Below are 16135 nucleotides of genomic sequence, written 5' to 3'. Positions count from 1 at the left end.
GTACTTTCCATGTCACTGTTATGTGTGGTAGTTTGTACTCTCCATGTTGTTGTTATGTGTGGTTTGCACTTCCTCCATTCAGAACCTTTTGTTGACATTTTGGTCAGCTGGGCTGTTCTCATATTGGGTACAATGTTTTCTTGTTTAAAGTGTTTCTGTTAAAAAATGTTCCCATTTAGGCAATTTAACAAATAGGATTGTTCTTTCTAGAAAGAAATATTATTAATTTCATTGTATTCACACAAAAGTCATAATTTGTACTGGCAGATACTTGAACTATTAATGTTTACAGTGTTCTTTCATAAAAATTCATACAAAAAACCTTATTTTGTACAAGTTTTATTTTCTCCTTTGAACCTTAGCCCATTCAGTTCCTATAAACATCCAAAATCCAAATATTGTTTGAAACCCTTCACTGGAGTGTTACCATGATGATCTTTAAACATCCCAAGATTTTCTTTTTGTGAGAAACACAAATTTTCATAAAACTGAAAGTTTTATAAGGGCAGGATATGGCATATTGACATTTGGACAAAAAACTGGGCTCAAGTATGTCGATGGGGCGGTAGGTCCTGGGTTTGCTGAATGTGCACATTCCTTGAGCGGTCTTTTCAATGAGAGAGCAAGATCTCAATAACTAGTTTGAAATATTACATTGTATTACATTGAGATAGTTTGTTTGAAAAATGTGTTTCAAATGTTTGTAATTCATCGTTATGAAAAATAAGGTTGATTTTGTTGAAAAATTGATTAATGTCCTTAGTAGGTAGCCCAATGCTGAATGTGGCTGATAATGCAAATTCTCATAAGTGTATTTATTCAAAAGGGTCCTTTCTTAAGAAATATACATCCTCTTGTATTATTGTATGTGAGAACAACAGTTTGACCTATTATTTGAATTTTGATTACAAACTGGTATAAGACGATTATTTTGATGAAATATTTATTATTTCCCCGGATGGGGGTTAAGGGTTTAGAAAATATTTTTGCATTAGTGACCAGCATAAGATGTCAACATGTCCTGCATAGGGGTAGTGATCACTTCTGTGATAGCCTAAGTCTTCAATAGTATTCAGTGTTACAGCATCGGAAACTGTCAGGCAGTAAGCTGATTTGTGTATGTGTTTTTGCGGTCGTTGGTTCAAACCCTACACCAGCCAATTTAACTTTCCTGGTGTCTGGAGGAATGCATGGATTGTCCAAAAATCAAGGAGGACTGAGGTTTGCTTGGATAAGGACCAGCCACCTGGTTAGGTCAGTCGGTAGAGCCCTTCATGCTAGTGTTCCAGTGGTCAGGAGTTGAAGTCCAACACTTGGCGCACATTTTCTCCAATACTCCAGAAAGGGCAGGGGGGCATTTTTCAGATATAAAGACATGAAATAGGTTACATTGTATTTTCCAAAATATGATATGTAAGAACTTGGTATACATAGTAAACTACCACAGCATTCAATTGGAGCATCTTTGTTGTAGGTATTTAAAGCAATTAAGTTTGTTGTATATGAATACTTGTAATATCACCCTGCAATTTATTTTGTCAGGTTTGATTACAAGTCCATAACATTCTTTACAAAAAAGACTATAATCAGGCAGGCATGTTGTGAGTCAGACCCACACAAAGGGTAGACTTGGTGACATCCCATCTCCTGGAGAATGGATGTATCTTATGATGCATAGCAGGCATCCACCTCTACCAGTAGAAATGTGCATTACTTATCAGCATAATATGTCTTAGAATGGCCTGCAGGAAAATAGTTGTATATTTGAATTATTGTTTGCTTTATTAGTATCTAATTATATAAGGTTTCTTCGGTACATTATGCAATCCAATATTTCAAACAGAATGTAGTGTATGATTAAAAGGGATACTATTACAACATTAGTGGCAGATAAGGAGCAAAGGGAGGTAAATACTTTGACACATGTCCGTTGTAAAGGGAGGCTATCATATATATTTAAATTTCATCCTAGTTAAATAATTAATTCAGTATTTAACTATAACTGACAAAATGTGAAGAAAGCCAATGTGAAACATAGTAAGATTTATAATAGTGCATGGTAATATTAGAATGAACCAGAAACTAGTAAATGATAAAGAGTTTCTGCGCATTTAATTGGTCTTTGATTGCGATAGTTTTCAGAAACCTTTTAAAACTGAAATAAAGTTTACAATCTCTTTGGATATTAGAATTTGCAGCATCACATGGCTTTTTATATTTCAAAGTATGTTAAGTTCTTTTTATAACATCACACATTAATTTTCTTTATAGCATACAAACAAATTACTAAAATTACTAAAATTAATGTTCTACATTTTTACTGTCAACAGCATTATGAACCTTAATAACTTAACGCTTTTTAATCATACAGAAAAGTGTTTAATATTTATTTACTTTATTATGTAAATTAAAATCATTCATATCCTTATCACGTTCTATAGGTAGTTTTTTAAACATGTTGATCTGATCATAGATGACGCTGACAAAAGCAGCTTGTTGGGATATTGCTTTATGAATAGCTAATAATGAGAGATCATCTTCGACAAGATAGATAACACATCCTATATAGAGCTACATTATTGGGGAAAAATCCCCATCATTCACAATATTACAATGGAAAGGGACCGTCCTAGATCTGGGGCAGTGGGTTTGTAGTGCAAACAGATAAAGTGCAGTTTAAGGGCTGCACTTGAAATGGATAAATAACTTTTAGTAAAAATAGAAGTTCTTTTTTTGATTTTTAGCCAGGGTTTAAAAAGGACAGGGTGCTGCAGAAAAAGGACAGGGTGCTGCAGAAAAAGGACAGGGTGCTAAGGGAGAAACTGGCACATTTTATTGGGCTGTGAAGAACTTGAACTTGCTCCCTTCCATTTCTATCTAGCTAAAACCCTAGTCACACACAGCCATTATAATACAATCTTAATGCCTTCTTTTTTGGCTCAACTGTTGTCAAGACAATCCAAATCTAGCATCAATGAATGGAGATCTTTTGGTATTCTTATCCTAATAACAGCATAGTGCTTCTTTGAGTACAAATTGTTTCAAAATATCGAGCTCCCTTTATTCACGATTGCATCTAGGACCTCAAGGATGAAGGGCAGCCACAGGTACCACTAGACTGTCAATCTCCACCCTTGTATTTCTCTGACATCAGGTTCTGGTCCACTGATGTATAGCTACTGATAAACATGCTCGTCAGTGATTGATGTTGTACTGTCATATAACATATTCTATTTGCTGTTACTTATTATTTATAAAATCCTTGTGACTGGTTTAAGTACCAATGCTCATGATGTTCTCTACAATATCATTCAAGGCATGTAAAATATAAGAGGTTTGATGAGTTACATGACAATTTCATGCTTAAGTGTCATATATTTAAACTCTTTAGCTCAGGCCTTCTGTGCCCAAACTCCTGGGCAACTGTGCTCAAACTTCTGAACAACTGTGCCCAAACCCCTGGACAACTGTGCCCAAACTCCTGGACAACTGTGCGCAAACTCCTGGGCAACTGTGCTCAAACTATTGGACAACTGTGCGCAAACTCCTGGACAACTGTGCGCAAACTCCTGGACAACTGTGCCCAAACTCCTGGACAACTGTGCGCAAACTCCTGGACAACTGTGCGCAAACTCCTGGGCAACTGTGCCCAAACTCCTGGACAACTGTGCCCAAACTCCTGGACAACTGTGCCCAAACTCCTGGACAACTGTGCGCAAACTCCTGGACAAGTGTGTGCAAACTCCTGGACAACTGTGCCCAAACTCCTGGACAACTGTGCGCAAACTCCTGGACAACTGTGCTCAAACTCCTGGACAACTGTGCGCAAACTCCTGGACAAATGTGCCCAAACTCCTGGGCAACTGTGCGCAAACTCCTGGACAACTGTGCCCAAACTCCTTGACAACTGTGCCCAAACTCCTGGACAACTGTGCGCAAACCCCTGGACAACTGTGTGCAAACTCCTGGACAACTGTGCCCAAACTCCTGGACAACTGTGCGCAAACTCCTGGACAACTGTGCTCAAACTCCTGGACAACTGTGCGCAAACTCCTGGACAACTGTGCGCAAACTCCTGGACAACTGTGCCCAAACTCCTGGACAACTGTGCACAAACTCCTGGACAACTGTGCGCAAAATCAAGGACAACTGTGCGCAAACTCCTGGACAACTGTGCTCAACCTCCTGGACAACTGTGAGCAATCTCCTGGACAACTGTGCGCAAACTCCTGTGGTCTGGTTGCATGTGAGCAAACTCCTAGGTTTTGCCCACCATGCACAAACTGCTGGGCTATGGCCCATTGTGCGCAAACTCCTGGGCTATGGCCCACTGTGCACAAACTCCTGGGTTTTGCCCACCATACACAAACTCCTAGGCTATGGCCCACCGTGCACAAACTCCTTGGCTATGGCCTACTGTGCACAAACTCCTGGGCTCTTGCCCACTGTGCACAAACTCCTAGGCTCTGGCCCACTGTGCACAAACTCTTGGGCTATGGCCTACTGTGCACAAACTCCTAGGCTCTGGCCCACTGTGCACAAACTCTTGGGCTATGGCCTACTGTGCACAAACTCCTAGGCTCTGGCCTACTGTGCACAAACTCCTAGGCTCTGGTCCACCGTGCACAAACTCCTGGGCTATGGCCCACCGTACACAAACTCCTAGGCTATGGCCCATTGTGCACAAGCTCCTGGGCTATGGCCCACCGTGCACAAACTCCTGGGCTATGGCCCACTGTGCACAAACTCCTGGACTCTGGTCCACTGTGCACAAACTCTTGGGCTCTGGCTAACTGTGCTCAAACTCCTGGGCTATGGCCCACTGTGCACAAACTCCTAGGCTATGGCCTACTGTGCACAAACTCCTGGGCTATGGCCTACTGTGCACAAACTCCTGGGCTATGGCCCATTGTGCACAAACTCCTGGGCTCTGGTCCGCTGTGCACAAACTCCTGGGCTATGGCCCACTGTGCACAAACTCCTAGGCTATGGCCTACTGTGCACAAACTCCTGGGCTATGGCCTACTGTGCACAAACTCCTGGGCTATGGCCAATTGTGCACAAACTCCTGGGCTCTGGTCCGCTGTGCACAAACTCCTGGGCTATGGCCCACTGTGCACAAACTCCTAGGCTATGGCCTACTGTGCACAAACTCCTGGGCTATGGCCTACTGTGCACAAACTCCTGGGCTATGGCCCATTGTGCACAAACTCTTGGGCTCTGGCCCACTGTGCACAAACTCCTGGGCTATGGCCCACCATGCACAAACTCCTGGGCTCTGGCCCACTGTGCACAAACTCTTGGGCTATGGCCCATTGTGCACAAACTCTTAGGCTATGGCCCACCGTGCACAAACTCCTAGGCTATGGCCCATTGTGCACAAACTCTTGGGCTCTGGCCCACTGTGCACAAACTCCTGGGCTATGGCCTACTGTGCACAAACTCCTAGGCTATGGCCCACTGTGCACAAACTCCTGGGCTATGGCCTACTGTGCACAAACTCCTGGGCTCTGGCCCACTGTGCACAAACTCCTAGGCTCTGGCCCACTGTGCACAAACTCCTGGGCTATGGCCTTACTGTGCACAAACTCCTAGGCTCTGGCCCACCGTGTACAAACTCCTGGGCTATGGCCCATTGTGCACAAACTCCTGGGCTCTGGCCTACTGTGCACAAACTCCTGGGCTATGGCCCACCATGCACAAACTCCTGGGCTCTGGCCCACTGTGCTCAAACTCCTGGGCTATGGCCTACTGTGCACAAACTCTTTGGTTCCGGCACACTGTGCACAAACCCATGAGCAAGATGAGGATTATTTTCCAGCATGGCCAAGTTTTTGGATTCACTTTGGGTTGGGAGAAAATGTCATCTGGTTAAGTAATAGGCTTTTAAACGACATTGTTAGGAATTATATCACCAGCATGCAATATTAGCAAGAAGATAGAGGTGCCTGGTTGGAGTACTTTGTCTTTGGGAGGAGCTTGCATAGTTTCTGGAGCGAAGATATATCCCCATCAATCAAAAACCTTTGCACATGTCTGCATCATTTGTCACAAACTGCAAAAAAGGCCAACTCTTCTATGTCTGACTGATGAGCTTATACATATTGACAATACAAAATTAAATGTTAATACCTTGAAAACATCATTTAAGTATTGGTGGGATTGAGTGAGCGTTCATGACAGTTTCGGCCGCTGTTAGGTATAATTTACAGAATAATTGCCAAGTGGGCAAGTTGCTGTCATACGTTCAACCAATCAAATGGCTGCTTTATTCATAACACATTTTAACAATCCATCAAAACGACTCATGTTGTCTACATTTTAATATGAAACATCATTATTCTTTGTGAAGGACATAAAAAATATTTTTTAAATTTTAATATGGTTAGTCATACGATTTCAAAGCAGGCTGTTTTAATACATTTCTTCACTGTTAATGCTGATGGTACACATTTGACAGCCACAAAAATTGTTAATCATGTTTCATAATTGATAGTGTGCATACGTTCTTTTGAAGAGAACATATTTTCATTTTCTTCTGTAGTAATCACTTATAAATACTTATAAATATCAGCACATCTATTTGAATTAGAATGAATATAATTTTAATCATTCATTGGGGTAATAGTCTACATCATCTGAACTCATTTATTATATAACAAATCTCTAAGAAGTATTTCATTGAGAAAAAACTGTTAATGTTGTTGATGGTGATTCTCATTTGCAAGTATACATACTGACAACAACAGTTGTTTCCTGACACATTTCCATGTCAAAAAAGCATTGCTCAAAGATTCATTATAGTGAACTAAAGACATTGTGGTATTGGTAAAGAAGGGCAGCTTTTGCTCGTACCAGAATGTGCAGCTTTTAAAAAAGTACACAGCTTTTGTGAAATAGCTTCGTTAACCAGGGAAATAACACAGCCTTAAAAAAGCTCAGCTTTTGAAAAGAGCAACACTTTTTACTATTGAATTTTTAGTGCAGATTTTGGGAAGCTTTGTGCAGTATAATAAAATAGCCATACAAACATAGCTTTTTTTTTAAAAGTGCGGATTTTGGTAATGAAAGCTTTGTGCAGTATTGGCCAAAGAAGTGCAGCTTTGTGAATAACCTATCTTTTGCAGTAAAAAAAAACATTTATGCAGTATTGGCCAAAAAAGCATAGGTTTTATGAAGAGCTCCGCTTTTGATTTATGAAAAATTCACATCTTTTGCAAATCACCTTTGTTTTTTCCAGTAAGAAAGCACAGCTGATTGTATGATTTTTTTTTTATTATTAAAAGGCGTGCTATTTCGAAGAAGCTTGTTTTGTTTTTCATAAAAAGGTGCTTCGTTTTTATTTTTAGCCAAACTTGTAAAAACTGTGCTTTACAGGGGCTGTACTCTGTATGATGAAGTAGCGAAAAATAAAGAAAATTGTCGAAAACTGACATTAACTTGGTATTAATTTGTACAATGCATTGAAACTTACTAACTGAAGTACCGTACCACATAGTTTGCAATTAATTTAGTTTTCGCAGTGTTTTCATATTTTTCCATTAAAAAAGATTACTAGGTATGTCTACCTAGTAGAATTCATTCATTATGCATGACTATCTAGTCGATGATATCACGTGATATAACCAAGTTAGGTACATAGCTTAAATATTCCAATCGTTTAGGGTAAGCCTTCGTAGCACAGTGGTTACAACACTGGTCTGTAATTTTGGCAACACCGGTTCTTACACGGTCTCCGACTCGATTTTTTTTTTACATTTTGGTATATTTTTTTTTACAATTATCATATCAAAAAGTAAAAAATTTTTTTAAATAATTGTCCTGAGATTCATTACAGAAAAAAACTTTTTGGTGCCAATCTGGTGTACAGTCCCTTTAAAAGGGAATACCCTAATAAAGAGTTAATAAAAAGGGCATAACTTTAATTACTTTCCCAGAAGGTGTTTTTGCTTCTCTAAAAACTACTCAATCATTGTGATAATTCCCTTGACCTTGAGAGTCAAACCTGAATATGATACTGACCTTGGTGATGGTGGTATGATTTGAAAATAAAATTGCAAATCATCTGCCATTTATATATTTTGTAAAGATAGGTATTTAAGTCAGTGAAAATGTAAATAGCAGTTAAAAATACCTTGTAAAAATAGTAGTATTATATTCTGTATCAGGTAATAAATTTGAAGGTTTGTGGTTTTCTCATGTGGCTGGGCATGGGAATCTTCATATGAGACTGATGATTAAATACCTGCAGGTACAACCATTAAAGATCTCATCATTGTGATATAATAGTATTTATAATGGATTATACATAAAAGTGAGCTACAATCCCCTGTACATGGTCAGTAGGATTTGGGAGGTGCAGCAATGACAATTGGTAAAACTAAAACCAAGTATCAGCTCCAAAGCTAACGAAACTTTGGCTTATTTGAGAAAGAAATTGTGTTTCCAAGGACTTATGCTGCCAGAAAATTAATTATTGCACTTGACAATTTCACTTCATTCTTCGTAAGCTATTGTCATAACTTTTGTGTCGTTTGCTACAGTTAATGGCCATTGAGTTTCATACCAGTGAGGCCTGACATTACTCACAATACTAGAATGCATTCCTCACTGCCACAAGTGCATAAAACGATATAAGTAGTTGCTTTTTAGGCCCCTTTGTCTGTATTAAATCAGTACAAGGGAGCACTAGGGGACCGCTAGCCCGAGCCACTGGCCAGTGCACCTGACACCATTGTACGATTTGCTTTTGAAAATGAACACCAAGATAATCACACCTATAAACCGGGCAGTTGACTTGGTCATCCCTGCTTACTCCCGCATTAACTCTCATTGTTCACACTCATTTTAGCAATTTTATGAATATTTTTCAAACAAAATGTTTAATAATTCAAAAATAGTTTCTGTTTTCTTTTCTTATTTATGTATGATAATCTCTACCATCAGGTGAAGGAAGGGCCTAGGGTTTAAGTCAGGTGACAGTAGGTCAGGGAGAAATGAGAGGCCCATGATTTACCAGTATCAGCAGCCTTGTGAAGATGGACCATAAACAGTAGCACAGTGCCATTTGACCTATAATAAAAAACATGCACCTTGTTTGGTATGTTTCTTGACTGGTTTTATTACCTATGTAGGCTGGACCACCAGGTTTGTGGTGCATTCCGACTGGTCATTACAGACTGGTTTGACATGCGAGACATGTGTTTTAATGCCTTGTACCTGGTCAACTGACCCTGGATGTTTCGCCATTACCAGGCTTCAGCTATGAATCATGTTGGCTGAGTAATAATACTGCACAAAGAGTTGGTCTTGGTGGAGTAAAATGGTTAACAATGATCAAATTAAAACAAAAGGTGTGAATCATGTTTGTTTATCATTAAAGGGTCCAAGTAACCAAGTTCTTCTCATGCCGGCTCTGTTTGGTATGACACCTGTGATGGGTCCCAAGTACAGTTTCTTTCAGGCTATTGTTTTTCTTGAGATTTAATTGACTTTAAAAACTTGATGTTAAATTGAGCCTGGCAAAAACAAAGAGTCAGAACAATGTCTTAAATTGTGCCGTTGATAGTCCGTTTGATGGGCAAGGGAATTAAACAGATAAGAATTTAATTAGCTTGATGATATAGGGCCACTTTACATTGTGGGTAAAAATTAGTTTTAAATCTTTATATAAACAGACCTGTGTGACAGCTTGGGAATGAATTGAAATTCCAAAGTATGATAATGTCTTTACGACCATCCGATAACGGTACCTTTAAATGCACATAAACAGCAAAAACATGGGACTCAGCGGTATCATGTGACTGTATGCTATTGGTTTAAATGGCCGGAAAGAGGTTTAAAGAAGTTGGTTATGAAAAAGGTTGACTTTAGAAGATTAGTTTTGGTAGATAGTGGATAAGATTTCTTTTTGACACTTGTTTGGCAGTCATTATCAGAGTTTATGGTCCCTGAACCTGAGATTACTGGAGAAACTATCAAATAACTTTAGAACTAACCTTTCATCTATTAGTAACTTCAAACACTGCTTTAATAATCATAATTTTGACTCATCAGCACAATTTGTTCTCCGACGTTGAGAATATTTCTATGTAAATGATATGCAATATTTTCAAACATTTTAATGGTATTGAAGCCATTTTAATGGATTTGTTTAGACATCAATAGAGGACTTAATGCATTTAGTACAAAGACCATAACAAAAAATGCTTTGAGATGTTTTTTCTCAACAACTTATCTCCCCATTCACATATTTTAAAGTTAGAATAATTACATGATGTTATGCACCTTCACTTTCTTTTTGCCGTTGAAATAATGTAATGACAGGAAATGCCTTCGCAGGTGAATGAAATACTCGAGATTTAAATCCGATGATAGTGGTATAATCTTTAAATACCCTTAAAAGGACAGGATATTTTGAAATATTTGGGTTAGATTTCACCCAGCATACCTAGTGTGGGCTGCTCTCAGCAACTATTTGCTTTGTGTAGTGGGGTGGGTGATAAATGGGGGCTGTTTATTTTATTTTGTTCAAAATGATGTTTCAAACTGAATCAGAATGTCATAACTCAAGAAGTATATTATCAAGGGTGGTGGAATTTGCTACACATATTAAAATCATTTTTTTTTCTATTTTAGCTTGTCCAGTTTTAATAAGCGACTAGCTAAGCTAATTGCTTAGGTTGTCTCAGGTGTCCCAATTGGTTGCAAAAATCTAGACCATTTAAGTTTTGGCCCAACATGTTAAACCTCTTCCATCATTAACACCAGCTAGGGCCTAAAACATACTGTACTGTTCATTTCTAAATAAGATCTATTTTCACATCACTGAATCTGCCATATCTTCATTCCTAAATGAGTCCTCAATGAAGAACAGTGACCATGCAACATCTGTGTCTTTTCCCTGAACATCAGAGATAAAAATACATACAGGTAACAGTTGTGGCATACTGAATAAATTTAAAGTCATCAACTCTCCATACTGAAGTCAACTAACAGTCACTTAGATAATATTACATTCCCTCTATGATTTATATCCATGGTCGTAAAATATATGCTCAGCAATAATTGTAATAAAGTGATGTTTTGAATCAGGCTTCACCAAGGCTTTTTGAACCACAGATCATGAAAGTTTTGTATTTTCTATAAAAGGCCAATAGTGGCAAGTTTTAGAGAAATGTCTGAGTATTAATGCATACAACGTCCTGGCATACTAACATAAATCATTTGAAGGGAGACTTGAGCATTATTTACCAGTACCAGTGGCTGTGCATGAAACAACATGAACATGGTGTTTGCAGTCTTATTGGCACACCCTGCCTGGTCCCTGCAGTGTGTACGCCATGAGTGCAGCCAAACCAAGATGGGGTTTCTTTTAACAAGTACTAGTTCATGTTTCGTAGACATTTGCACAAACTTGATGTTTAAGTCACCAGTTTGTTTCATAATGTTTAGCAGTACTCCTATTACACATATCAGTCAATCAAAAGCCTAGTTTAGATCAATGAACGTAAGGTAAATGGCTGCCAACTTAAGGCCCTATTGTTTTTGGCCATCTCCCTGTGTAAGCTGTTGATGACTGTGATTGACAAGGGCCTTTGACCAGCCTGGCTTACTGACTAATGCTCCACTTGGTACTTCAGACATCTGAGAGCCTCCTCTTTTGTTTTTGTGCATTTTTTATCAATGAGTTCATAAGGTCAGTTATTTTTGTGAATGGATGGAGGACTTGAAATGTTCCCATGCATTTTTGAAAGTCAGTTTGATGAATGGAAAAAGTATATCACTGTGAGTACTTTATTTAAAGAAGGGGTGATGAACTTGTTATAAGTTAATGAGACAGTATTTGTTAGTGCTCTCTAAACCTTGACACTTTATGACCATAAAAACCGCAGGTCAGTGAAGAGTTTTGACCTGAGCCTGACACAGATTCAGCCGTACTTGGTACCTTCTCCATGTCCCAAATTGGACTGAAGGAAGCTTTTTGTCATTGTTTTTGCACTTTAACTAAAACTTGTTTAGCATCACCCATACGCACAGAGCCTGAGCAAACTCAAAATCTTTCCTGAAGTTGCTTCATCCTGTTGGCATTATTCAGTGGTAACTCTGTTGTTTGTGGATGTTCCAATTAATTCAAATGATCATCATGCATGCATATGATAAACATAACAGGTAATTAATATTATTCAAAATAAAGATTTTGCAACGACTGATAAAGTGCATCATGACATTTTATTTTGTATGACTTTAGATCGATAGGTTTTCATGCGGTGTGTACCTGGAGGTAGGATGAAGCAAGATGCATTAAAGGCTTGGCGAGATAATTGTAATTCTTTCAAACATATCATATTATCAAGCAAAGATCATATATGATAAAATACATTCTCTATTATCGCCATAGAAATAGTTTTAGTGCATTTTCTATTAACATACAAGTAGGATATTTTGTGAAAGGTAAGGCCCTGAGAATGCCCTTGGAGACTTCATGAACAAAGATCATATTGAAAGTGATAGGTGTGTAGGTGACAGTATTAATAAGCTAAAATATTGATAGCCCTAATGTTGAATTTTCATTTTAAAGTACTGGAAATTGCTCTTAATTTATGTGAAATCAGGAATAAAGTAAAAGCTGATTTATTTGTGTGGTCCACATATTTGGAGATGTTTTTTGGTGGGAAAAACATTTTAATTGTCATAATTAATACTCCTGCTATACTCAGTGCTCTGTGCCTGTCAGGTCAAATAGTGAATAAAATAATCCTTTCATTATGATTAAAAAAAACAACTAACAATAGCCATTATGAAAAACATTTTTGGAGATGCTGATTCTTTGCAATAACTGTTGCAGCATAGCAACACATCTAATTTATGCAAATATTCTGAATTTGAATTTTTTGATGTTATCATGTTCAATTTTCTAAAAACTGCAGATTATGTGGAGGTTACATTGAAGACAGGATGTCCACATAAGGGTTTTCCTTGTAACAGCTGTATCCTCAGTCTGTTAAAAGTTATATTAAGATAAAACCTGCAGATATCAATTTTGCAAAATCGGCACAAATATAATCAGTTTTACCAAGGGTCCGTTATGTTTCTTAAGGTTTGCCCATCCCTAAGCCAGTTTTTACATTGCTTCGTGCCTTTACATTCTTTTGGCAGTTTATCTTGTCCTGCTTAAATGACTTTAAAGCACAAACAGAGACTCTTTTGGAATACACAAATTATCTGACTTAAAAATCTGAAGGTTGGACAAAAGGAAAAGTCAAGATATTTACGAAAGAAAAGATTAAAGAAACTGTGAAAGTTTTGCTATTGTTTCTTGATGTTAATCAGCATTTTTAAGTTATTAACTTATGAATAAGTAATCATTGAGATTATCTTTCTTTTTAAAAGATTCTATCTTGTCCATGGCGGGAATCCTCTCCCGCTTTTTTTTTCTTTGCAATTTATCCCGCTATCGTTGACAATACCAGACATTGCAAGGACTTTGTTCCTTTTGTCATGCAACATTCTGGTCTTTGCTCAGTATTTGTCATTGGGCACAAATGTTTTTGTCAATAGTTTGTTTACTTGATGCATGTTGTATTATCTTTGGCGGGAATCGAACACACGCCAATTAGATCGTTGACCGAATCTCTGGTTGAGAAATTCCGTATTAAACTGATGTTCTGTTGAGTTTTTCTTTAGAAAATTGGCATTTAAGTTTTGAATAGTCGTAGAATGGGCCTAGTGGGCTAGAAAAACTAAATGCCCATTGCTAGTTAGTGTATTGTTTTAAAGATGAAGGGAACATTGTGTCTGGTTGATTCAGGGTGATGGATCAGCTAGCTTTACAGAGAATTCAACAGTTGTATTGGTATCATTGGGATGGTTTTCACTTTCTGGTTCTTTTGTTCCTGCTATTTTGTGCATCAGTTCACCAGTGGAAGGTATTTCATGAAGATTGTGGTGATATGAGTGATGGATGTTTGTGGTCCTTGTTATTCACATGTTCATAATTTACTGGTAAGTTGGCTTTTGTTTCTGTTCAGCGTTGTTTACTGTTGCATGATTGTGTCTTCAACATGCTCAATGATCTTGGTCAGAGGTTGGCAAATTTCAAATTCTGAATGGAAAATTTTGAATTCATGGAATAGTTTAAGGATTTTTTTATCTATTTGAAATACTTTTTTGTTGCAAAAGTTTTTATTGTGGTTATCTATGCACAATGAATGCATTTTGCATTTTGGTTCTTCCTATTTGTCAATGATACCATGCTTTGTGTAGTTGCATGTTTGAAAATCTTAAGATGGTCGATATCTTAGTACAAATGAGTGTGCACTTCTTCACCTGGGAGATACTTAATTATGACTGAACAAAATGAAAAAAATGCTTAGTTTCAAGAAACTGATAAAAATATTAAATAAATCTCAGATTGTTGTGGACTGTTTCAACAAGGAGCACCAGTCTAACCTGCAAGGAGCACCAGTCTAACCTGGTGTCTTGTAGCTGTCTCCTCATTTTCTGCTGCATATTGCACAGGATGGTTCTCCCAACTCCACAATAATGCATTCATCCTTGATAAATCTCCAACATTTTCTCCCTCTAGTTACAGAGAACATTATGGGAGATCAGATGTATGGATGCTGTAACTGTTTGCCTTGTGTATTTTATCTTACACCAAGTGTATCATCAACTTTTACTTTATCAGAGAAACCTATATGATTGTCTCACCTATTTACAGAGAACACAATAAACCTGACCGAGGACCAGATGCGAGCGATCGCGAGTGGGGAGTTAACGGAGGAGGACCTACAGATGCTTGTGTCACAGTCTCAAATCTCCCCGGCAGAGCTGCAGGCCGCCGTAAGCCAGGGACATGTCACTCCAGCTGACCAAGAGCAAGGGGAGATTATCATGGAGGTAGAACATCAGGTAACAATACACTAATTGTTCATTATTTTATAAAAATAATGTTTAGTTTTATAAATATGAAAAAGTTAATAATTAACTAAAAACTCATTTACCGTTATCAGTATATGGCACATTATTACATTTATATTTGATATGTATCTTATGTGTTTTCTAAATAAAAGAACACTTACTTGGACATAATCATGCTTAATTGTAATCAACGTGTGAAATTTCAGGATGATGCCCTATACAGCAATGGTGTTGTTGTGACAGAGACCAGCGCCAGTTCCCTGCAGCCAGAGTTGTTGTTCAGGAGCTCGACCAGTCTCCCTGGGGATGAGGACGGGGAGGAGATTGAGGGGGATGGGGGTGGTGGAATTGGGTGAGGTCCCCATTGAGGGGATGGGCAGTGATGGAGAGGAAAAGGCTACCATGGCAACGGACCAGATGCTCAACATGGTCAGTATCATCAGATGACAGCCAGTCTGCCCTTGCTAGGATAAATCACGCTCATGAGTCTCGGGAGCTCAGTAAGGTTATCAATCTGCCACGCCATTAGATCAACCCAGCAATATGGCGTTTGTAAGGGGTTTCTTTGAAGGACTGAACTGGAGAACGAATGGACAGTTTAGTGTTGAGAAGATTGTTGAAAATGTGGACACACAAGAGTATATCAAGAAGAGTGAACTGTGTCTTGTTCCATGAGATGAGTTTGATGTTGCACTGGACTGGAGCTTGGATTGATCACTAGTCATGTTTGTGAGATTGACAGCAATTGTGTTTTAGAAGTTTTGACATGTATATTGTCAAACTGAACAGGAAATTACTGGAAAAAATTGTAACTAAGTAATTCGCAGTTCTTGAAAGGCTTTGTTTTTAATGTTGTATGGCCTCAAGTTCACTCCTGCTTTCTGGGCATGTAGAACAGAGTTGACACAGTTTATGATTCAAACATAAAATTGATTAAAATAAAAATGAATTGTTTACCACCCTTGTCCCAGTATTGTTTTACAAAAATTGCAACGACCACAGATATTTTATTATACTATTTGTTTAGTGCTCGAAGGGAATTTAGCTTGCTTATAGCTCAGGAAATTGGTATGGTATTTAATTGTTCATAGATGAAATAATGTGTTCACTATTTTTGTTATTTATTTATAAGTTATTTTTTCTGATGGCTAATGAATATTTATTGCAGTGTCTTTTCATGTTTTAGACTTCTAAATAAAATAAGTTGAAACAG

General features: G+C 38.1%; 1 protein-coding gene across 2 annotated transcripts in view; it reads left to right on the top strand.

Moving 5' to 3' along the window:
* Window positions 1–16135, top strand: part of LOC128236677 (uncharacterized) — a 72990-nt gene extending 56855 nt beyond the window's left edge. For both annotated transcript variants that reach the window (XM_052951703.1, XM_052951701.1), the window contains exons 21-22: window positions 14723–14913; window positions 15129–16135. In XM_052951703.1, coding sequence (XP_052807663.1) covers window positions 14723–14913; window positions 15129–15278 — 341 coding nt within the window. In that variant the 3' untranslated portion in view covers window positions 15279–16135. The remainder of the gene's footprint in view (window positions 1–14722; window positions 14914–15128) is intronic.

Source organism: Mya arenaria, chromosome 6, assembly GCF_026914265.1.
Source record: "Mya arenaria isolate MELC-2E11 chromosome 6, ASM2691426v1".
Classification (NCBI taxonomy): domain Eukaryota; kingdom Metazoa; phylum Mollusca; class Bivalvia; order Myida; family Myidae; genus Mya; species Mya arenaria.
This window is presented reverse-complemented; position numbering and strand designations above follow the sequence as displayed.